Source organism: Episyrphus balteatus, chromosome 1 (assembly GCF_945859705.1).
Source record: "Episyrphus balteatus chromosome 1, idEpiBalt1.1, whole genome shotgun sequence".
NCBI lineage: Eukaryota > Metazoa > Arthropoda > Insecta > Diptera > Syrphidae > Episyrphus > Episyrphus balteatus.
The window spans coordinates 163,564,242-163,590,113 of record NC_079134.1 but is presented as its reverse complement, the minus strand read 5'-3'; the positions used below and the strand labels follow the sequence as shown (position 1 = coordinate 163,590,113).

At 31.2% G+C, this 25,872-nt stretch overlaps 1 protein-coding gene across 1 annotated transcript; it reads left to right on the top strand.

Annotated features, from left to right (window-relative positions):
* The first annotated feature begins 12,412 nt into the window (after positions 1–12,412).
* On the top strand, positions 12,413–25,850 carry LOC129921437 (polypeptide N-acetylgalactosaminyltransferase 1). The gene is made up of 5 exons (XM_056003261.1): positions 12,413–14,003; positions 23,834–24,233; positions 24,303–24,424; positions 24,486–24,728; positions 24,792–25,850. The coding sequence occupies exons 1-5, from the start codon at positions 13,333–13,335 to the stop codon at positions 25,171–25,173; spliced, it is 1,818 nt and encodes a 605-aa protein (XP_055859236.1). The 5' UTR covers positions 12,413–13,332; the 3' UTR covers positions 25,174–25,850.
* The last annotated feature ends 22 nt before the right edge of the window (positions 25,851–25,872 follow it).

Below are 25,872 nucleotides of genomic sequence, written 5' to 3'. Positions count from 1 at the left end.
TGACAGGCGTCACTTTTATGCTAAGTGACGCTCGTCACTTTTGGAAAACTGACGGACGTCACTTTTATGCAAAGTGACGAGCGTCACTTTTGTGAAAACTGCCAGGCATCACTTTTATGCAAAGTGACGCGCATCACTTTTGTGAAAACTGCCAGGCGTCACTTTTATGAAAAGTGACGCCCGTCACTTTTGTGAAAACTGACAGGCGTCACTTTTGTGAAAACTGACGGGCGTCACTTTTATGCAAAGTGACGCCAGGTGTTACTTTTATGCAAAGTGACGCGCGTCACTTTTGTGAAAACTGACGGGCGTCACTTTTGTGAAAACTGACGGGCGTCACTTTTGTGAAAACTGACGGGTGCCACTTTTCTGAAAACTGCCAGGCGTCACTTTTGTGAAAACTGCCAGGCGTCACTTTTATGAAAAGAGACGTGCGTCACTTTTGTGAAAACTGCCAGGCGTCACTTTTATGCAAAGTGACGCGCGTCACTTTTATGCAAAGGGACGCGCATAACTTTTGTGAAAACTGCCGGGCGTCACTTTTATGAAAAGTGACGCCCGTCACTTTTGTGAAAACTGACGGGCGTCACTTTTATGCAAAGTGAAGCGCTTTTATGCAAAGTGACGCGCTTCACTTTTGTGAAAACTGCCAGGCGTTACTTTTATGGAAAGTGACGCGCTTCACTTTTGTGAAAACTGCCAGGCGTCACTTTTATTTCAACTTTTCTCTTAACATTTTGTTGAGATCTATCTTATTTTCTTGAGAAAGAACTCTCGTACTGAAAAGTTAGATAAAGCTCATTCTTTTTGAATATGAGTCAATTAGTTTACTCTGGTTTTATATTTTATTTTATTGTAGGTTGAATTTATTCTGAGTTAAAATTTTTGTTCTTTCATGTTTACAAAATCTACGCTTCAACAAAAGCTTTAAACTCCATTATACAAATCCAATAGACACCTGGGCATCTTCTTTAAATTAAATTCAAAAAGCATAAGTCAGAAAGGTATATACCTACTTATAAAAACTCTAAAACCATACTTGCACTCCTACACACTCATTTAACTATTCCATGGGTTTCAAATATTAACTTGATGGATTGATTGATTGTTTCCTTTATTACTTAGTATTATGATGTTTTCAGATAATGTCACACAAATCAATTTATGCCGCCTGTTCATTAAAATAATATAAAAAAAAACCAAAATAGTTTCTCATGACTTAATTAAAAAGAAAAATCATTCCCATTTACAAACGGATACCGCAGACTTTGCGACGCATAAATATGATTACTCTCATCGATACCGACGGTCAAACCACGTCAAATGGAAATAGAGGCGGTAACACTCAAAAGAGCTCCCACCACATCTCCCGCGATCACGTGGATGTATTAACAATGTATTAATTACCCTATTCTGTCGAATTGATAACTTGTAGAATTAAGACATTAGACATATCAATGCACCTCGGACGTGCCCATACTCCCTGGGAACTTAGGTGGATCGCCATCACATGGCTACTGCATCCATTTCTGAAGGCGTTGTGCCGCTGAATTGGACAGAGGGACAAAATGGGCTTATGAGTGTGCGTTCCAGACATGTCCTTATTAGGCATTCAAGGGAGATTGTATTTTATTTCAAAATTCCTCAGAAGTTACTCTCGTGGTCTCTTGAGTCTCTGTAACGCACACTCGCACTCCGGTAGCCATCACAGAACATGTGCAATGTGCACTCACCGACAAAGAGCCGGCCATCCCATTAGCCCCCGCATCAACCATATTTACCATATACCCAAATGATGACGATGATGGGTGCCTTTCAAATTTTGGGCATAATTCACTGATCGATCGATTGATCGGCGGTCTGGCGTTGTTGTCGTGATATCGACGACTTTGCTATGAATTAACGATTCTATGGACACTGGTCAACTGTCTGATAAGTGATCAATGAATTCAGATTTCGTCGATTGAATGACATTTAAATATGTAAAAGCATATAAGAGTTGCGCCCGCGCAAAAGACTCGCACCAAGCTTTCGATGCAAGCAGTGACGGGGTAAAAGGAGAAACTGTTAAAGGCATATTTTTTCCAAGCAAAAGACCAGAATAATAAGTTTCGGCAGACAATTCGTCGAAACCGATCGATTTATTGGTGAAATTGTTGGTTGTGATTTTTGTCGAAGGAACTTTTTTTTTGTTCAAAAAAGTAAAATCAAATAATAATTTAGCAAATTATTGATGTCATGTATCTGTATGAGTGGGTAATTTAATTGTGATCATGACTGAAGCAAAAGTAAAGAGAGACCTGAGACGAGGCGGGTAATGTGGTTAGTCTGGCCCAAAGTCACATTTTGAATAATTCACCATTCATTCAAATCAATAATTATTGTCATTGTTTTGAATTTATTGGCTTGGAAGCCAATTTGAATTCAAATCAATTTTTATTATTTAGACGGAATTTCCAACTCAATTAAAACGTTTGGCCAATTTTGGTGATCGTTTGTTAAATATAAAAATTTCAAGGATAACTTGCAGATAAAAAATTAGTCATCAAATCATTTTTTTTTCGACCATAAATTATGCAAAAGACGTTTAGCTAAGGAAAAATTTAAGCCGGGGTCAGAAAAATTAATTGATGAATTTTTGTATAACCATGTAGAATTTCAACCTCTTTATAGCACATCCAAAGTCCCTCATTAAATAAAGGCTTAGGGAAAAGGTATGGTTTAACAAGTTCAAAAATATAATTTTATGTAATCTGGCCATATGATATATTTTCAAGGTTTTTTTTTTAATAAACCAAAAGAGCCTACAAATATCCCGATATAATCACTGTTAAAGGAGTTATTAAGAGTTAACATCGAATTAACTCCTTTTTCTTTTTGTAAATGTGGGTGTGTCACGATAAAATGGATCATTTCCTTGAAGAAAATAGTGATAACAGTCGTAGGGAAAAATTTTATATGATTTCAAATCAAAATTTCGCAGTAGTTTTTTTTTTAAAGGGTTTTTATACCTATATGTAAAATTTCAAGTAAATGAATCATGGAATAAAATTTGATTTCGTATTTTAAGACAAGTACCTAACTTAGAAAAAAAAAAACAAAGAAAAATGGTCAAAAAGGATTATTTTTGACTTTTTCGGAAATAATAATTTAATTATTTTTTTTTTCCTAATTTAAATTTTATTCTTCAGTTTACTTTTTTCCCTAAATAACAATTCAATTATCTTTACGAAATGTGAAAGTTATCCACCAATTTATTAACGTTCATAATGGACAATAAATAACACTCATCAAGGTATTTAAATTAATATTTGATAACAAGCAATTTTTTTTTTTGTTTTTTTTCGCGATTTTCCAAGTGTGGATATAATAAAAGAGAATTTTTTTTGACTTAAAGTACATTTTTTTTACACCTAAAAGGTGTCTAAATGAATCAAGAAAAAAATCTTGCGGAAATTTTGCCCCAAGCACTTAAGAAAATCCTAAAAAAAAAGTTCGCTGCTCAACTCTTTCAATTAGATAAAAATGAATTTCCTTTTATTTGCTTTTCATGATTAATTCATAGATTTAGGTGTAAACAGACATCTTAATGCAACTTTTTGTAGTTTCAGCCTCTTAAACACAACATATTAGAAAAGCCGATTTGTCCATTCATTCGTTACGAATAGGGCAAGGATTCTTATGTGAATACATATTTTTTTTTTCCGCATTAATAGAAGCATTCGAATAAGACAGTTTTTCGAATCAAGTAATTTCCTTTAAAATGGCATTTATTTGTTAGTGCATATTTTTGCATAATTTGCTATAAATGCATATAAACGCATATTTCGGTTTTTAGTGCATATTTTAATGATAAAAACATATTTTTTCATCATATTTTTGAAAAAATGATGTTTTTTTTTGTTTCACTTAATTTTTAATTTGATTCAGGGATTTAGGTATGCAGATTAATCATTTTAATTTCAACATCCATGAAAGAACGCATTTTGCAGCACTTAACACAATTCCAACCATCACAGTTTCTAGTTTTAAGGCAGTAAAAAACCTTTTATACAAATAATTTTCAAAATTTTGAAGAAGTTTTCAATTAATTGAATGACTTTGATGGAGTTTCTATAAAAAAAAAAACATACAAAAAAAAACACTTAAAAAAAATAAAAATAAATGTAAAACAAAGCTGAAAAATCGTTTTGTCAAAACCTGACGATGAAGAAGTTTTGGTAAACTTTTTCGAGCAAAGAGATACTCTTGCGTTCAAAAATGCTCCAATGACACCGAATGAATTTGAACGGTCCTTTTCCATGTTCAAAAGTTATGTCAGGTCAAATAGGCAGAATATTATCATTTAAAATTTGAGGAAATATTTTATGGTGTATAACAACAAAATTTATTCAAATGATTTGCTTTTATGTACTAACGTAATTTAAATTTAATGTGTTGTGTGTTTTATTCTAGAAGATTTTATATTTTCTATTTATATTGTTATTTTGTTTAAATTTTGGCGGAATTAAGTTAATTTTTTTGTTTTTTAATGTGGTTTATAAATGCATATTTTCATTGTTTTAAGCGCATATTTTCAGGTTTAAGGTGCATATTGTATGCACATATTTTGGGTTTTTAAGTGCATAAAAATCCTTGATTTGGTTATGAATGATAACCCAAATCTACACTGAGTTTTAAAACGCCGCCTTAAGGCGCCTGTCACCCTAAGTATGTAAGCGTTCTTTTGAATGCCAATAGTTAGGTATGTTGGCCTTACTAAGGTTATATAAGGTGCTCATTAACCTTTACGGCCATATTATTCACTAGTTTAAAAATAAACATCTGGATGTAAAGAAATTAGAATGTCAAAAATAAATCCAAATCTATTATATTCACTATCACACAGAGAAAAAAACATTTTCATAGTTAAAATCGGGATAACTATTTTGAATTTGGATTTATTTTTGACATTTGACAATTTTACATCCAGATGTATTTTTTAAACTAGTGAATAATATGGCCGTTAATATTATTAACTTCAAAACAGTAGGTACAGGGTAACTTTGTTGGTACAGCAATTAAGGTCTCCTAATAGGTCACTTTTTTATTGATTTGTCTTATAAGCCATGGTTTCATGATTTATAAAGAAAAATTAAAGAAACCCTATAAAGAAAATTTTTTTCACATCTGAAACTATCAACATTTTCTCGTTCTTTACGGCTCCCTGTCATTAAGGTCAAAAGTCATTTCATTCCAAAATCACATCATCCCACAAAAAATGCAAAAAAAGAAAGAAAAAAAAAACATTAAAGAAAAACACAAACCCTCAGCAGATTTTTTAATCTTCTAGCACCAACATCATTGACATCTTCGTCGTCAGTCTAGGTCGACTTCGGCTCGCTCCAGGCTATGACATATTTTCCATGTTCGTCTTAATTTAGTTTCCCAAACCACTTGCGGTACCGCCCCAAATGCCACAACTTTGCTATACAAACTATATCCTGCCGATGCTGATGCTGATGCTGACCAAAAGTACAATACCCCGAGTCATCTGAAAACTGCGGTCTCATAAAAAATCAGCACACACGAGACCGAGAACCCAAAAAAATAAAAATAAAAAAAAGTATAATAATAATATTACATCCCTAAAATATGTTCGTCCCTGTAATTGAACCATAAAAAAACAGGACCAAATCCACCCCCCAAAAAGCAAAGACGACGACATTGTCCTTAAAACCACACGTAATATAAAAACTGGATGCGAGGATGAGGATATCTTTTTGGCATCGCTTTGTCCTGATTGCCGTTCGATTTGTTCTCCCACATACTGTGAAGTGGGCAGTGCCGTTGCGCTCCACTGTTAATGGTCTGCACTTCAAATGAATTATTTATATTCTCTGTGTGTTGTGTGATGTGTTTCTGCTGCTTCTGCTGGTCGCAATTTGTGGGTCCTTCCGGCAAACAATCTTCTCCTGCTCCTGTGGGTTCTGCTTTTGAACCAAAACTGTTTCAACCGCAAAGCTGAATCATGGGAGGTTGTAGAATGTATGAGAAGCTTTTTTGTGAAGTCACTAAATTACGTTAAATGTCGCCCTGGGTGGGAACGGACGAATAAATTTCCTTGAACCTTTGCAAAATGTTTCGTCCTTTTTTTATGTTACGTGTTCTTCTTTTTTTTTCTTATTCTTATATGAGTGTGTGTCTATTATAAGTACTCAACGCTGACAATGCATTATTTGATTTAAGAGTCCTTAAATATGTGCAATGCGGTTTGAATTCTTAATAATAGAAGCGTCAAACGTTAATCGTTGCATCCGATCTAATGCCTTATTCTGAGGTAATTTGTCATTTGATGATGCGGCAACGGCTGCATGTTTCGATGGTGAATTGAATGGTATATACCGGAATACGTGCATAGGCCCCACACCTAGAATACCGACCGCATAATGTGCACCTATAAACCAAAATAAAGAATGACAAAGGATACCACACATGCGACATGCGAGCATCCGGCAGCAAAGCAGTTTGGTCTGATTGTGTTAAAATTCAAAGGATTTATTGCATCAGAAAAATCGCCGAAATAGGAAAACAATCACGTTTCAGGATTTTGATTTTGGTGGTGGATTTTTGAATGGATGAATGCTTGCTTTTGAAGACAAGAGGAAGTTAATTTATCATTTGACTAGCGCCAAAAGAATGACCAAAGTGAAAGTAGTTTATTAAGTTTTTTTTAGTTTTAATGGAAAAAAAGGAATGATTTAAACTAAATACAAGTATGTAATTAATGTGGTTTTTTCTTTCAACAAAAACTACATAGGTACATTCAAAATTTAGTAAAAATAGCTCTAACATTCTTTCATCTTATATTTCTGAAATATTATTCCGGGAACGCATCATTTGAAATTCAAGAATTTACAAGTGTTTCCGTTTGGTTAATAAAGTTCCTTTTTAAATTTTTTTTTTGAAAAATTGAACATTAAGTTCTGTTCTGTTCTACCAAGTAGGTACTAGTCCCGTTGAATTACCTATATTTAAAAGTACAAACTACTTCTGGTATAATTATTGTTTTCGATTGCTACTTAAAAGTTTATATTTGGGGTAATGAACATGCATCTAAAGTTGCCCAATTAATCACGGCAAACATGCAAAATTTATGAACAAAGTCTGACAAATTTAAGATTTCTTTTGCATACTTATTAATTTCAGAAATAGAAGCAATAACTGACAAAACTGGTACCCCAAAGAAAACTGGTAAAAAATGTTTAATTAACCACAGAAACCAAAAATAAAAACAAAATCAATATAGTAACAATATGATATCTTTACGAACTTTATTAAAAATGTGTTCTTTGACATGGAAATTACGAATGAAAAATGTATAGGGTAAGAGCGGGTGAGATGGCATACCTTTTTTGTTTTTGTCATATTTTACAAAGTAAACCACATTTCATATTTCTAACAATGCAAAAATGTTCTATATTCAATATCCAACGTATTATTTGGTTTACAGAATTTTATATTTTAAAGGAGACTGGGCACTTTTGTATGGGACGTGGCCCATCGGTGTAACACATTGTGACATACATCAAATGAAAAGGTCTCGATGAGTGTATTATTTTTTTATATGGCCAAAAGTCTGTATCTCGTGCAGGGAAAGTGCAGTGGTGCATTTTATATTCAAAAATGTATGTAATAAAATTCCGAAAAGTATACATTTTAACTAGACGCTCTATTAAATTGTTTCAAAAACATTACATAACTGTGTTGGAAGTTCAATTAGGCTATTCCATCACCTGTTTTAACCACATGAAACAATGAATTTTTCGGTTTTTAGAACACTTTTGTATGGGACGTAGTGGTGTAATACATTGAGACACACATCAGATGAAATATCTCAATGAGCGTATTATTTCTTTATATGGACAAAATACTCTATCTCGTGGAAGGTGCAGCGGTGCATTTTATGTTCAAAAAGTATTCAAGATTCTTTTACATGTTTGTGTTTTTAGACCAAAAAATGTGGAGAAAAGACTTAATCCATGCCGTATAGTTTCTAGTTTAAATTCATAATGCCTACCAACATTTTATTAGTAATATAACTTGTAGTTTGAGTTCCATTTTTGAAAAATTAGTCACAACCTTAGTATATTTAAATTATTTTAAAACCAACAAGGTAGTTTCGCACACGACTCCTAAGTACCTACAGAAGATCATATAATTACTAAAACATTTTTTGTTATTGCATTTCATAAATCCATAAAAACCGATAAATGTATTTTTTTGAAAATTAAAAGATTTTGCCCTTTTAAAAAAATAATACACTCATCGAGACCTTTCATTTGAAGTATGTCTCAATGTGTTATACAAATGAGCCACGTCCCATACAAAAGTGTTCTAAAAACCGAAAAATGCATTGCGTCATGGGTGAAAACTGGTGATGGAATAGCCCAATTGAACTTCCAACACAGTTATGTATGTAATGTTTTTGTAACAATTTATTAGAGCATCTAGGTCAAATGTATACTTTTCTGAATTTTATTACATACATTTTTGAACATAAAATGCATCACTGCACTTTCCCTGCATGAGATACAGATTTGTGCCTATACAAAAAAATAGTACACTAATCGAGACCTTTCATTTGATGTATGTCTCAATGTGTTACACCAATGGGCCAAAATTCCCAGTCCATGGTATAAAAAGACAAGGTATGATCTTTAGAGCCGCCATCTTACAAAATGGGGTAATAAGGTTTTGACGTTTGGCATTTGGCAGAGTCAAAAGCAACAACAATTTCCAAGACAAATTTGTTTACAACAACAATTTCAATGGGCTGGGCTGTCAAAACCTTAAGTAGCCATAAGTTTTGACAGTTCTCGATACTGAGTTTTTTCTAATGATCATACCTTCTCTTTTTATACCATGTTCCCAGTCTCCCTTATATTTTTAAATTAATATAGAAAAAAAGTTTTAAAAAAAACCATCTCCCCCTATAGGGTGGGTGAGATGGCGCATGAGTTTGTTTTAGGTTTCTATTGCCAAATTCATTGCACAAATGGTTGAACGATGTGAAGGAGTCAAGCACCAATGCATGCCATATAATAGATTGCAACTAGTCGTCTTTTTTTATAAAATTTGAGCTTGGCTGAATTACTTAAAAAAATATTTTGAGGGTGATATGGCACATGCTAACACTATACTCAATTGAAAAATTCTTGTACGGAATGCGCCATTTCAGATTTCACCCGCAAAAACTGCGCCATCTCACCTTTTTTTCGCATAGTTCCTATTCGTAAGTACCCATAAAAAGCAGATACAACTAGAGCTCAGATTTCACGCGCAATCCATAACTTATACTCTCCTGTTTGTATTGGTGTATCAAGGGCACCTAAGATCCCAACGACTCACAAAATATCGGAACAAAAAAAAAAGAACGAAAAAAAAATTCGAAAAAAATCATCACATGATTTGCTTTGAAATTTTTTTTTATTTTTTGTATCAAAGACAAAGAAATGAATACTGGCTACATCGATTTAAAATATTTAAAGAAAGCTAAAAATATTTTTCATACATTTTTAGAGCAATAAATGTAAAAGATATTTAAAGTGCGCCATCTCCCCCGCCGCGCCATCTCACCCGCTTTTACCCGCTTTTAAAAATGCGTTTTTCTGCGGTTTAGACAACATGTGTTTTTTTTTTTGCAAAAACTTAGTAAAAATAATAGTACCATCCAACAAATATGTTACATTTGAGATTGTACTTATAAGTTTTAAGTGCCTTTTTTTTAAGAATATTATGTCTTTAAGAATATCATGGTTAAAAAAGTGTTTTTTTTTATTGAAAAATAAATTGATGTGTAGGTACCTAATGAAATTTGATATTACATACCGTTATATTTTGGATAATAGAAACAAAGAATAAAGAGACTTCATACAACAATAAGATTTTGTCTTTAAAAATACCCAAAAAGCCTTTCACGCACACAGTCTTAGTTTTTCTCAAAAATCTCAAAATGGGATTTTATAATAATATAATAAATATAATTTGTCTTTCCTGTTCCTATAGTCAACCAAATTTAAAAATAAATTATTTAGAGAAAGCTCTTCCAACCAAAAAACTTATATTTTAGTGATTTGAACAGCTAGAACATAAGTTCGTTCGAAAAATGTGATTTTTTAGCTGAAGCTGTGCACTCGTCTAAAATTGTTAAATACATTTTAGTTCTGCTTAATTCTTATAAAAACATTTTGATTGAAAAGTAAATAAACCCGATCTGGATACTAAGGTGGCATGCAAAATTTGAAACGATGTAGTAAAATGTTATGACCATTTTAATAAGTTACTAAGTTAAAAAGAAAACTGCTTTCAAATTTAGTAACTTACTCAAATTGCTTTAAAGACGGAAATAAAATTGTCAGCTTTTGCAATAAAAAAATATATAAAAATTTTAAACCATTTTCCCAACAAAAAAAAAAAATGGCGTGCCATCTAAAAGAAAATATTTATTATACAAAAAAAGTTTTTTTTAGGAAATCCTCGAACTCGTTAGCAAAAAAAATTTATCCGAATTTTTTTTTGCAAAATCTCTTAACATTTTTGAATTTTTCTATAATACAACATACTTATAAACCTGGTACGCAGATCGAGCTAAATTTTTGCTCCCAAACAAATTATCGAAAAAATTTAACCATACAAATTACACTGGTTTACAAAATTAAACTTTTTTTTTGTTGCCGGAACCAAAATATACTTTTCTGAAGGTTTTCGGTGTGCTGAACTCGAATTAGAAGTCAAAAAAATTCTAGCAGCTCGCGTTTTTGAAATATTACCGTTAGAAAATGCAAAAAAAAAACGTTTTTTGACTACTTCGGACGTTTTTTTTTCATGTAAGAAAATTTTTTAAAATTAAAATTGTAACAGTTTCTAAAAGACCTGTTTTTCTTCTTTCAAAATCTGTTTAAATCTTTCCGATATCTATCGTATAGGTCGAGATATCTTAAGATGAAGTAAGTGTGTTTTGCTCAAAAATCATAGAGGATGTAATAACTTTATACCAGGGTTTCTGGGATACGAATATGATGTCCGACTATTGTTGGTCTCTTATATGTCATTTTCCAAAGTCAGCACACCAGAGGAGAGCCTTAAAACGAAGTTTTTTGGAAACTAATAGTTAATTTATTTTTTTAAATAAAGTTTTTCTAAGTAAATACATGTTTTTTTCTGTTTTATATCTACTTTGCTGAAACTAAGAAACTAGAGCTGATGAAAGTCTTTTAATTACATTTTTGAAAAGGGTATTAAATATGTAGTCAGCAACAGCTAAAATTTTTTCGACAACACATGTGCTGCTTGGCTTACCAATGTATTATAAAGTTATTACATCTTCTATGATTTTTGAGCAAAACACACTTAGTTCATCTTAAGATATCTATACCTATACGAAAGATATCGGAAAGATTTAAACAGATTTTGAAAGAAGAAAAACAGGTCTTTTAGAAACCGTTACAATTTTAATTTTAAAAAATTTTCTTACATGAATAAAAAACGTCCGAAGTAGTCAAAAAAACGTTTTTTTTTGCATTTTCTAACGGTAATATTTCAAAAACGCGAGCTGCTAGAATTTTTTTGACTTCGGATTCGAGTTCAGCACACCAAAAACCTTCAGAAAAGTATATTTTGGTTCAGGCAACAGAATCCTTGTTAACCAGTGTTATCGATTATTTGTATGGAAGTTTTTAGCTCGATCTGCGTACCAGGCTTTAATTAATAATGTTATTTGATTTGTTGCATATCTTTTTCTTAAAATTCTGCGAATTTTTAAACTTTTAATGTTTCCATATTTTTATGCATCGATTATTATTAACTAATTAATCTTATACTTATTTAAAAGATGTATCTTATTGTGTAAGACTATACGAATAAATAAATAAATCGCTTCAGTACAGGAGGGCCAGACGGGCAGAATGCGGGCATCACTTGTTTTCGTATTTTTTTATCATCGTTATGTCATGCCTGTTTGATTTGTTTAAGAATCCTAAAGGGACTACCAGGACAAGTAACATAAATCAGTTGTCAAACTTCAGGACACTGTTCAATTTCATCACTGTTAAACATATATTTTACTTTGTATATTTTTTATTGAATTAATTAACAAACCCCCATAATCATGATAAATTTAAATGTTTAAAAGCGAAATATAAATACATTTCATATTTCCTGTTTACACTTCCATTTTCTTTTAAACATTCCAACTGCCATCTATTATCCATACTCCATCTCAATCATTTATCATATACAACAACCATTTCACCTTTTTTTTATATCTCCCACACTTCCTTACCGATACCTGTTGTTAGCATTTAATTTCACCATACCTCTTCATATGACATTCCGATAGTAACACCAAAAAGTTGAAAAGAAAACCACTAAAATCGACTTTGATTACCTGTCAATTTGCTAAAGTATTTTTGTGTGTTTTTCTTTTTCTATAATTTTCTCCCAAAAAACATCGACCAACAAATCATCATCTCTCCCACCAACAAAATAAAAAAAAATACCAAACAAACAAGAAACAACTTAATAAAACGAAGAACAAGAAGTCATCAAACTTCAATAAGCAGCAATTTGTTGCTCATTTCCGCAACAAATTCCATCAATTTACAGTCAAATAGTAGTAGAATTGAATAGAAGCAAAAGAAACCAAAAGAAACCTATCAAAAGATCTCCCCGAAATAAAAACAAAAATCCCAAAAAATACCCTACCACTTGAACAAATAAAAAAAGCCAATTTTGCTGACGTTACCTCTCGTGTGGAGGTATTAGCAAACAAAAAAACCTTAGAAATATTCAAACAAACTAACACGAAAAAGAAAGCAAAAAAAAAAAACAACTCTCAGTTGATGATGAGATGAGAATAAGATGAATATTCAGCTCGCTGTTGCTTCTTTTGGCCATTGTCGAAGCGAACGCCACCACAATCGTTGTCAGTCGTCGCGGTTAACTTGCATTTCTCCGACGTAACTATTTTGTGCCATGAAGTGCTGCTTCTTTATCAGCCAAGCTGAGTCAAGAAGTCTTGTTGTCGTTGTGTCCTCTTCCGTGTTGTGTATGTCTTCGTCGTCGTCGTTGTCGTTTGGTGGGAAACAAATAGATACCCCGGGGAGTAATAAACTCTTATTATCAACAATTAACTACTGACCAATTGACATAGTCATTTTTTTTAACTTCCTATTTTTTACTCTATTCCCACCTTCGTCGTTGTTGTCGTTGAACATTCTAAATAAATTTAGTTTTTTAAGTAGAAAGTTGTATCTGTGTGTGTAAGTTAGAGGGAAGACAAGTCTCCAAAAAATGCTTCCAAGATTCCGACGTTCCTTCTACGGCAAGCTCATTATCTTGACCGTAGTTGTGTCCTGTTTCCTACTTTATCTCAAAGTCATCAGCCAAAATATGGCTGAAGATGAAATGGAAGCTAGGAAGAGACTCCTCTTGGCTACTCCGGCAGCTCTGTTAAATCCAGATGCTGTCCAAGAGGATAACTCTATTGTCACTCCATTCATATATCCCTCCGAGGAGAATATCTATGAAAAACAGATTCGTGAAGATCTGGCCAAACAAGTACCTGGTTTGGGTGATGAAGGTCGAGCGGTGCAACTCGACGGAGATGAAAAGATTCGGGGTGATGAGATTTATAAAAAAATCGCTCTCAACGAGGTGTTGAGTGAGAAGCTCTCGTATAATCGTACTACCCCGGATTCAAGGTTGCCTTTGTGTGCGAATATCAAGTATAACTTGAATGATCTGCCTACTACGAGTGTGGTTATTATATTCTTCAATGAACCGTATTCGGTTTTGTTGAGGACAGTTCATAGTGTTCTTAATACTGGAGACTCGAGGATACTCAAAGAAATCATCCTTGTCGATGATGGAAGTACGAATGAGGAATTGGGTGGGAAATTGGATCACTATGTGACTACAAGGCTGCCTAAAGGAGTTGTTCATGTGTTGCGTTTGAAGAATAGGTAAGTTTAGTTTTAATGATTTCTTTATTTCTTAGTATAATAACATTTTGTAATATTAATTTCTTAAACCTAATTGGTATGGCCTATATATGGCTGTCTACCAGACTGACATTTTGAAATATGATTTACATTGATAGAAATAAATTTTGTTGCGAATTGTGTAAGATTTTTACTATATAATATCAAGTTATGCATTCCCAAAAAAAAAAAGGGTCGCACGTACTTGCTCTTATGGTAAAAGTTACTATAATTTTGCTTTTTTTTAACAAAATTAAGGAAAATTTAATATTTTTGACGAATTTCATAACAAGTAATGAAAAAAAAATATATAAAATCTGTTTTTATAACTGACTAAACACTGTTTTAAATGATCTTTTACACAAAACAAAGTATATACCATTTCCATTTGATTTCTTGTATAGAAATGAATTTTTAGAAAAAAAAATTTCGAAAATCGTTTGAGCCGTTTTTTAATAAAATAAGTTTTTATATAGGTATAAAAATTTTCTAAAATTTTTTGAAAAAAAAAGTTGGTATGCCATTTTTAAGAAAATATTATCCAACACCTAAAAACGAAGTTTCTATAAAATTAATCAACCCGTTTTCAAAAAATTAATTTTTCAAAAATTTTAAATATTTTTTAAAAAACAAAAATGCGTTTTTCAAAAAACTTAAAAATTTTTATAAATAATAGTGATTGTTTTAATTTTTCTGTACAAAAATCTGCTTTGTCGTTAACGAGAAATTCATAATAAAAAAAAAAGTTCTATGGCGGGTACCGTTAATAACGGTACAAAAAATATATTTTTTATGTAAAAGAGAGGCTCTTATGTATTGTGAGGGGCCAGTTATAGCTATCATAGAAATGCATCATTGAAATTTTTCAGGGTTGGGGTCGAAATTCTGTATGTTGCAAAATTCTGTATTCAAAATACTGTATGCCAAAATACTGTATGTCAAAATTCTGTGTGTGCAAAATGCTGTACGAACAAAATTCTGAAAGTCAAAATTCTGTACAGCAAAATTCTGGTTGGTCAAAATACTGTATTTCAAAATTCTGTACATCAAAATTCTGTTTATCAAAATTCTGTAAAAATGCTGTAAAAATATCGTTTTGATAATAGGTGTGTTTTTTATTACAACCGGTCTTAACTAGACAAAAAAAACGCAGTCTGGGCTAAGCAATTTACATGTTAAATACAACAACACCTTAGCCCCTTGGGCTTAGTTGTTTAGCCCGGAGATTTCTCTGGGCTTAACTTTTTGAACAGTTTTAAATCTGTGCTACCAAACTAATTTTTTCATAAATTGTTTAGAATTTGTTTAAAAACGTAAAAACTCACGTTTGGAAGAGCAAATATTAAAATAGTTTTGCTAGCATACATTTTTGTATCTTTTTGTAAAACATACATGAAAAATACAAGAAAATGACGAAAGCGAAAAATATGACAACTCTAAATTTTTGTTGTGTCTGCTGTTTTCGGAACATTCAATATACAGTGCTGCCAAGATTTCAGGTTAAGCCCCGAGGCGTTTTTTTTGTCCAGTTAAGACCGGTGGTAATAAAAAACACACCTAATGTAAAAAAGTGCGCGCACTTTTTTACATTATCAATACGATATTTTTTACAGCATTTTTACAGAATTTTGAAATACAGATATATTTAAAAGAGGGTTTACTATGAATTTCTAAGAGATCAACTTAATAAAGAGGCAAGCTTCTAATGCTGATTAATCTAGTTATTTTATTAGGAGATACGGAAAAAAGAGAGAGAAAACAAAACTACACTTATTTAAAAAAACAATCTGAATTAAACCACGTTGCATACCTAAAACGGATTAAAAAAAAATTAAGATATATTGATTTTGACATTTTTTTTTGTAAAATGTATTTTGTATGTTTAAGAAAAGTTTGATTTGTGTTCCTAGAATTGATTTACTTTTTTACTTTAATAATTATGTTTGTATAAAATTACAACTTTACTGTCAATAATTATATTTAAAGTTACTATTTAGTGTTTTTTTATCAAAGGAAATTTCTTTAAAAATACTGTATTGAAAATACAGTATTTTGCCGTACAGAATTTTACAAAACAGAATTTTGCAAGTCAGTATTTTGTCCATACAGTATTTTGACGTACAGAATTTTGTATTTACAGTATAATGACGTACAGAATTATGGTCTTACAGTATTTTGACCCTACAGAATATTGTCGTACAGAATATTGTCGTACAGAATTTTGACAAGCAGAATTATGACCCGCTCCCAATTTTTCATTTGTAATTTTAAGCTAGAAAAGCAAACAAAAAGGGTTATAAGGGGTTTCAGCATGAAGATAATGAGATATAGAATATTTTTACTTAAAAAAATAATTGATTTCGATTAAAACCTTTTTTAAAATACAATTTTATCATTTCACTGATTGAAACTGATACCAATGAACTGCTGATTTTCGTTTCAATATTTGGAAAACAAATCGTTTCACTAAAGATGTTCTAATATCTTTCTGTTCTCATCAATTAGTTTTAATTTCAATGATCAACTGTAACCTCAAATGCCTACTTGCAGTAGTAAATTTCATTGACAGGGCTTTCCAATGATGTACATTTTTCAATAAAATCTATAACTGACTTGTCAAAAACCACTCCATTGATTTGTTTCAATGATGAATTTCAATGATAGCTATAACTGGCCTCTAATTCTACACACACAAATTTTTGAAAAAAATTATGTTTTCTTTTTTCTTTATATGGCAGCTACCGTTAGTTTTGGTCATAAAAAAAATTTTCAATTTCCCCTATAGGGAATCACCCAAAACTGCTAACTACCAAGTTTGAAGAAAATCGCTCCAGTAGTTTCGGTTGTAGCTCGAGGTACTTACAGACGGACAGGCAGGCAGAATTGCCGGACCCACTTTTTTGGCATTCTCCATCATTGAGCTCAATTTTTTTTTTCCGTACCTACATATATCGCAAGTAAAGAGTTGAGATAACTATTAGACATGACATTACGATGGTAGAGAATGCCAAAAAGTGGGTCCCGGAAGTCCGTCTGTCAGCCGGAAGCTTTTTAATTTGGAGCTCAATTTGATTTTAGATGTTGTGTTATTCCTTTGAAAAATGAATTTTAATTGGTTTTTTTCTAGCAACTTGAACCCAAAGAGCAAGTTCGTGCGACCCAGTTGTGCATTTTATTATTGTTGTAATCATTATTGGACGTTTGTTGGACGATTAGATAATAAGTTATCAATTTCTGTTGGCTCATCTTGTCTTGTCTTGAATCAATACAAGAAACTCGTCTAACCTGATCAGATCATCATCATCTTCGGTTGCATTTGACATTTAAAATATTTAAATCTTATTCGTAGTTGGTTTCATAGTAGAGTTGTGTATCTATTTTTGGGAAAGAGGTTTGGCATAGATTTCAAAAATATTTATGATATGATAATTGGATAGACGTGTGTTACATGATGGCTTGATGAACATCTTCAACTTGTTCATTGGCAATAGAAAGCGAATGTGTGTTGTGGTGAATATGAAGAAAGATGAGTCGAGTCTTTTTCGTGGTGTTTGCTTGCCCCGATTAATATGAGAAATATATTCAAGGCTTTCTTAAGTTTTGATGACGATGATAAACTTAGTATTCTAAATTCGTTCTAATAGAAGCAAGAAGAGAGTGTCACATGAGAATAAGAGATGTGGTCAAAATAATTCATGGCCATTGACTTAGTTCTTTTGAATTGCACTTTGTTTCCTTCTCTGTTTTCGTAGTAGTCGTAGTTTGTCTTAATCGTATTTTCTTTTGTTGGAAAAGCCCAGGCCGTTGGTTGTTTGTTGTTTCTATGCATTAGTAATGAGTTAACAGTTAAAAGAGCAGATTTAAGAAAAGAAGAATTACTTTTGAATGACCCTTGAGGCATATTAGAATTAGAACACATTTTTTACTGTTTTGATGATTTATAAGAATTTAACTTTTAACTTTTTAGAAGATACAAGTTCATTTACACAGGTTTTATAATATAATGGGATTTATTGTTGTTGTTTTTGTTGCTAGTTTGATTTTTATTGCTTTTTCGTTTGAAACAAGTAAAACTACTGTGTGAGGTTTCATTTGAAAGACATTTGTTTGTGAATTTAATGTGATGGAGATGAGTGTTTTATGTGTTGTAAATTGGTAAAAAAGCGGTATGATATCTTAAGTGGATATTATTTACACTTGAGATATAGGAATGTGTTTATATGTAGAAGAGGACAAGTTTTGCATTTGTAAAGAAATTAAATACAAATTCTACCTGCCTACGCCTGTCTCTGCTTTTGTTTATCTTTCTTTATTACAACGATGAAGTCATTTGTATCAAACTTTGTACTTTTGAATTTGTTGAGAGTTTTCAAAATTGTTTAATAGTGTCTTTTGTGTACAAAACATCAGAGAGGTTTATGATGGTTTAAGTTTAAAGATTTATACAATCCATATTTTAACAAACATAATTTTTTTTTCAAGAAATCATGTTTTTTGTTAACTCAGTACTTAGTTCAGAAAAAATTTGCACAGTAAACAACAAATGATAAACAATTTGTTTTTATTTTTTGGTTTACAGAGAACATTTTTTTCAATTTGTTTTGTTATTGTAGTTAGTTTACAGCTTAAAATGTTTACTCAACAAAATACTGTGTTACCACAAAAACACGGCTATGGAAGAAAATTTGTATAAACTGTAACTGCGATTCACGTCAGCAAACTCCCTCCTTCCCCATTATTGCGCTTCCATAATATTATTTTTTAAAAATAAAAAAACCAAATTTTTGGGTACCAATTTACGTAAACGTAAAACTTAACTTTGTAGGTTTATGATCTTAAGGCGAATATTTTTTCTAATTTATTTACGCTCCATTAAATTTAAAATGGTAAATTTTAAATTTATTTTAAATTTGACAGATTTTTTATTTGTATGACGAATGGATAAATGAATTATAGAGAAAGAATAAATTGGACCTAATCAAATTTAAGTCAAAAATTAAAGATTTCTGTTTTATTTTTTAACAGACTTCTTAAGAGGATTAGGTTCTTAATTGATAATTCTATTGCTTCTAGATTTTTTTTTACCTTAAAATGCTCAGTGTTTACATACATAGATTTGTATGAAAAAAAAAACTTTATTACTACAACTTACATAGTTTAAAAAGAAATTAAACATTTTGAATAGAATAGTCCGTAAAAAACATACACTTCGCGTCACTTGAATAGAAACAACATTTTTTCTTTAGAAAATAGCGATTGGCGCTTTGGTGAGGTAACTTAGTAGATTTTTGGTTTTGCATTTTCAAAGAGGAACTTTTAACAAACAATGTTGTAAAAACAAAAAACCCAAAACAGAAACCGTATGGCTACTAGTTGCGTTTTTTCGCATTACTTCACAAAAAACAGTGTTTTTTTTTGCGTCACTTGAATAGAAACAAGCTCTTAAATTAGATAAAAATGATGAAAAATCATGGACAACACTAATTTTAGTAAAGCAGTCTTAAACTTTGACATTATTTGCACATTATAACCAATTATGAGCTACGAGCTACCAATAGGCAACACAGAAAATGCATAAATAGCAGCTAACATTGAAAATGCACCTGCACTATGCAAAATCGAGAAAGATATTGGAAAATTTGCCAAATTTGGATGAGATAAATTTTAAAATATCGTAAACTAGTGATCAAATCAAATAATAAGACAGGTGAGACCCAAGTCACGAGCAGAGAAAAAAATAACTTAAAAACTAGCTGCAATTTTCTTCACTTTGCCGCTAAAATCGGTCAAAAACGTGGTGTTAGTGCTATGGAAACGTGTTGGTTTGTTCCATCCTGGAAGTTATAAAAGGTGCACAACATTAAAAAAGCCTCAAAATACAAAATAACAATATTTTAAGTTCTTCTAAGATTACAAAAAAGTTAACTATTTTATAGTTGCATTCGAACTGAAAAGTAGTGAGGTAAAGATTGGTTTTTTAAAGGAAAACATAACAACTCAGATGGACCACGTTAATATTAGTCCTATTTCATTGGTTTATAAAAGAATAACCTTTATCGCATCGCCAATAAAGGGCACTAAAATGTGTTATAGTAATACGCTTTGTTTTTATGATGTGCAATAGCAAAATTGAAGCTTCACGCTTCAAAAACAGATGCTAACTTTTACAAAGAAATAATGGTAGAAGCTCTTGGCAAGTTTAGGAACGTGGAAGAACAACCGTCTTAGAGATTGCACAAGGATAGTTCAAGAAAAAACAACGCAATAAAAACAAAACAGATGCATTCCGGATAAAAACGAAAGTTTATTTCACTTATTCAATCCTTAAATTGTAGAAAATGTGATTTTCTTAATTTGTAAGAAGTTACCAAACACTTTTATCACTTTCTCCAATTAGGTCCACGATTGTGTACAGTAGAAGTGCATTTTCAATGTTAAATTTTATTTATGTATTTTCTGTGGTGCCTATTGGTAGCTCGTAGCCCATAATTGGTTATAATGTGCAAATAATGTCAAAGCATAATATTGCTTTACTATAATTAGTGTTTTCCATGATTTTTCATCATTTTTATCTAATTTAAGAGCTTGTTTCTATTCAAGTGACGCAAAAAAAACACTGTTTTTTGTGAGGTAATGCGAAAAAACGCAACTAGAAGCCATACGGTTTCTGTTTTGGGTTATTTGTTTTTACAACATTGTTTGTTAAAAGTTCCTCTTTGAAAATGCAAAACCAAAAATCTACTTAGTTACCTCACCAAAGCGCCAATCGCTATTTTCTAAAGAAAAAATGTTGTTTCTATTCAAGTGACGCGAAGTGTACTTCTAACCTTGCGTAAACTATCGTAGGCCAAGAATTACAAGGTCGTCAATTTAGTCCAGTCAAATACGAATTCAACATAGGAACGAATGAAAATACGATGAGTTTTGTAAATATCTTTTTTTAGACATTCTACACTTCGCGTCACTTGAATAGAAACAACATTTTTTCTTTAGAAAATAGCGATTGGCGCTTTGGTGAGGTAACTTAGTAGATTTTTGGTTTTGCATTTTCAAAGAGGAACTTTTAACAAACAATGTTGTAAAAACAAAAAACCCAAAACAGAAACCGTATGGCTACTAGTTGCGTTTTTTCGCATTACTTCACAAAAAACAGTGTTTTTTTTTGCGTCACTTGAATAGAAACAAGCTCTTAAATTAGATAAAAATGATGAAAAATCATGGACAACACTAATTTTAGTAAAGCAGTCTTAAACTTTGACATTATTTGCACATTATAACCAATTATGAGCTACGAGCTACCAATAGGCAACACAGAAAATGCATAAATAGCAGCTAACATTGAAAATGCACCTGCACTATGCAAAATCGAGAAAGATATTGGAAAATTTGCCAAATTTGGATGAGATAAATTTTAAAATATCGTAAACTAGTGATCAAATCAAATAATAAGACAGGTGAGACCCAAGTCACGAGCAGAGAAAAAAATAACTTAAAAACTAGCTGCAATTTTCTTCACTTTGCCGCTAAAATCGGTCAAAAACGTGGTGTTAGTGCTATGGAAACGTGTTGGTTTGTTCCATCCTGGAAGTTATAAAAGGTGCACAACATTAAAAAAGCCTCAAAATACAAAATAACAATATTTTAAGTTCTTCTAAGATTACAAAAAAGTTAACTATTTTATAGTTGCATTCGAACTGAAAAGTAGTGAGGTAAAGATTGGTTTTTTAAAGGAAAACATAACAACTCAGATGGACCACGTTAATATTAGTCCTATTTCATTGGTTTATAAAAGAATAACCTTTATCGCATCGCCAATAAAGGGCACTAAAATGTGTTATAGTAATACGCTTTGTTTTTATGATGTGCAATAGCAAAATTGAAGCTTCACGCTTCAAAAACAGATGCTAACTTTTACAAAGAAATAATGGTAGAAGCTCTTGGCAAGTTTAGGAACGTGGAAGAACAACCGTCTTAGAGATTGCACAAGGATAGTTCAAGAAAAAACAACGCAATAAAAACAAAACAGATGCATTCCGGATAAAAACGAAAGTTTATTTCACTTATTCAATCCTTAAATTGTAGAAAATGTGATTTTCTTAATTTGTAAGAAGTTACCAAACACTTTTATCACTTTCTCCAATTAGGTCCACGATTGTGTACAGTAGAAGTGCATTTTCAATGTTAAATTTTATTTATGTATTTTCTGTGGTGCCTATTGGTAGCTCGTAGCCCATAATTGGTTATAATGTGCAAATAATGTCAAAGCATAATATTGCTTTACTATAATTAGTGTTTTCCATGATTTTTCATCATTTTTATCTAATTTAAGAGCTTGTTTCTATTCAAGTGACGCAAAAAAAAACACTGTTTTTTGTGAGGTAATGCGAAAAAACGCAACTAGAAGCCATACGGTTTCTGTTTTGGGTTATTTGTTTTTACAACATTGTTTGTTAAAAGTTCCTCTTTGAAAATGCAAAACCAAAAATCTACTTAGTTACCTCACCAAAGCGCCAATCGCTATTTTCTAAAGAAAAAATGTTGTTTCTATTCAAGTGACGCGAAGTGTATATCTGCTACTCTAGTCAAAACTAATTTTTTCATCCAACTAATTTTGATATAAAATTTAATTTACTATTAATTTACTATAAAATCTGTCTCTGAGCTATTTTATAGTTAGGCTTGGTTTTCAAGTTAAATACAAAAAAAAAAAAAAAATGAAAACCGACCAGTGTAACCATTTTATCAGAAATACACTAATGGAGTTAGAAGCATTTTTGGTTGAAGCATACTTTTATGGCATTAAATCATTAAATTTTCTATTAAATAGAATATTAGCTGACGCTGGCCAATATAAAATCACCGCCTTTTTCCTTTCACTTTCAACTTCGTTAACTGTTTGCCTTTGAACTTAAACTTATCTTTTAAATCCTTCTTAACCATTCAAACAATGCTTTCCGAAATATAATAGAGAATACCGAATCGGCATGTTTCTTTTTATGAAAAACTCTTTTTCAAAAGGTGTTATCAATGGTACCCTTATTATAGAATGGGTTTTGTTTTTAAACTATCTGAAACGGTGCAGCAAAAGTGACAAACTTGCCAATAAATGCCAAAGTATATAACAACAAAAATTAAAAAAAAATATTGAGTGAGTAATCCATAAAAGAGGATATAAAGTGTGCAATATTTTGCTGGTCAGAAATTCTTTAAAGACATAAAAACAAAATCAACAGATATTGTACATAAATATATTTTCAAATTAGCCATACAAAAGAGTGGCTTATAAACCGGAATTTACTTAAAATAAAACAAAAAACGAATGGGATTTAAAATTAAAAAAAAAAAAAAAAAAACAATCCACATAAAATACAAAAAAGCAAATTAATCTTATCTCTAATTTCAATGATAAATCTTATGAACCGTGAATACAAAATGAAGAAAACTAGTTTATCTCATTTTGAATACCAAAACTAATTTATATGAAATTGAAAATGGGTTATGCAAAAGAAACAAAACAAAATAAATATAGTAAAACAGTATGTTATAGGTCTAAATGATGAATATATTATTTCTAGGAACTTGTTTAAATATTCTAATAGGCTGTTTATTATTTTATTTTGAACATAATAAAATCATGGATATAGTTCAACTTTTAATGAAAGTAAATCATAAAACCAAATTAATGAATTTGAATTAATGAAGGTCATGAAACTCGTTCGCACACGACTACTTTTATTATGATTTATAAAATATTTTCTTAATTAAGAAAAAATAATTTAATCACTTAATTATAACTTTTGTATTTATTTCAGACTCGGTCTAATTCGCGCTCGTTTAGCTGGAGCTCGAATTGCCACCGGAGATACCTTAATCTTCCTTGATGCTCATTGCGAAGGCATCATTGGTTGGATAGAACCCTTACTTGCTCGAATTAAGGAATCTCGCACATCAGTGCTAGTTCCTATTATCGATGTTATCGACTCAAAAGACTTCCAATATTGTACAAATGGATATAAACAATTCCAAGTTGGTGGTTTCCAATGGAATGGTCATTTCGATTGGATAAATGTTCCTGAACGTGAATATGCTCGCATTCGCAGAGAATGTGATAAACCTGTAGAAGTTTGTCCTACTTATAGTCCGACAATGGCTGGTGGATTATTTGCTATTGATCGGCAATATTTCTGGGAAGTTGGAAGTTATGATGAACAGGTAAAGTTTTGAATTCTACAATAAAAAATCAAATATATCCAAATTTGTAATGTTTTTTTTTTGAAACAGATGGATGGATGGGGTGGTGAGAATCTTGAGATGTCTTTCAGAATTTGGCAATGTGGTGGTACAATAGAAACAATTCCATGCTCACGAGTTGGCCACGTCTTTAGGGATTTCCATCCTTATGCGTAAGTTTATTTATGATCCAATAATTAGTCATTTTTCTAAAAATCTTCTTGTTCTTTAAAGATTCCCTAATGATCGTGATACTCATGGAGTAAATACCGCTCGAATGGCTATAGTCTGGATGGACGAATATATAAACTTATTCTACATGAATCGCCCAGACTTGAAGTTCCACCCTGACATTGGCGATGTTACCCACAGAACTATGTTGCGTAAAAAACTACGCTGCAAAAACTTTGAATGGTACCTTAAAAATGTCTATCCCGAAAAATTCATACCAACTAAAAATGTAATTGGCTATGGAAAGTAAGTTAAATTGTTTCAACAAGTCTTTTATGAATTCTAACTCGATTGTCATTGATTTTTCAGAATAAGAGCAATTCATAGAAATTTATGCCTTGACGATTTGCAGCAAAACAACGAGAAGCCATACAATCTCGGTGTTTTCTCCTGCGGAACTCCCATAACAAAATCTCAATTCTTCTCATTAACCAATGATGGTGTTCTGCGCAATGAATTAAGTTGTGCAACTGTTCAGCGAAGTGATTCGCCACCATTCAGAGTAGTCATGACGCCATGTTTTGATAAAACAGACTATAACGAAGAATGGCAATTCTCAAATGACCAATTTGTTCATGTAAAAACAGGATTCTGTTTAGATTATCGGGGTCTAAAGACTGCCGATGATGTTCAAGTGGCCACATGTGATCCTGAGAGTGAGACTCAGAAATGGTTCATCGAACGTAGATAAATAATTATGTAGATTGCCCTAAAAAAATAAAGAGCAATTATTTTTTTTATTAGATAAACTTTATATAGATTTTTACATATTATATGAACAAAAAAATTTTATGAAAAAGAATATATTTTATTTTTTATTATAACTGTCCATTCTGCCTGTTATAATTATTTTTATTATAATTAAAAAAAAAAAATTATGCTTAGGAAGATTTATTGAGCTTTAATCATAAAAAAAAAATAATGTGTGTATGTATTATATTGTCGAATGCATCACTCAAAACTGAAGTCAAACAAAAAATTAACTTTTATATAAAATTCGTTAGCGATTCCTAAATAAAAAAAAATACAAACAAAAATCAAAACAAATATATTATATACATAATTATATAAACAAAATACAAAAATAAATTAATGGGAATTGAGAGCGGATAGATAAAACATTCCTCTCTCTAACAACAACTAGTCTTTATTGGCAACTTTATATATTATATAAATATAATGAAAAATAAAATAATATTTAAGATTTTTTTTTATATAAATACATTTTTTTTATACGAATATTAAACAAAAAATTAAAACAAACAACTATGAAACAATTCTGAACTTTAAAACAATTTTAACAAAATCTTAGATAGGTTCTGTAAATTTTTTAAATAATACATAACTATAACAAGAATTTATAAATAAAAATTGCATTATTTATTAATCG

What these genes read in the sequence shown, in the direction of transcription:
- LOC129921437 (XM_056003261.1), top strand. Translation starts at nt 13,333, where the DNA reads ATGCTTCCAAGATTCCGACGTTCCTTCTACGGCAAGCTCATTATCTTG. An exon ending in GTGTTGCGTTTGAAGAATAG is followed by an intron (nt 14,004 to 23,833) that starts GTAAGTTTAGTT and finishes TATTTATTTCAG; the next exon opens with ACTCGGTCTAATTCGCGCTC. An exon ending in AGGGATTTCCATCCTTATGC is followed by an intron (nt 24,425 to 24,485) that starts GTAAGTTTATTT and finishes TGTTCTTTAAAG; the next exon opens with ATTCCCTAATGATCGTGATA.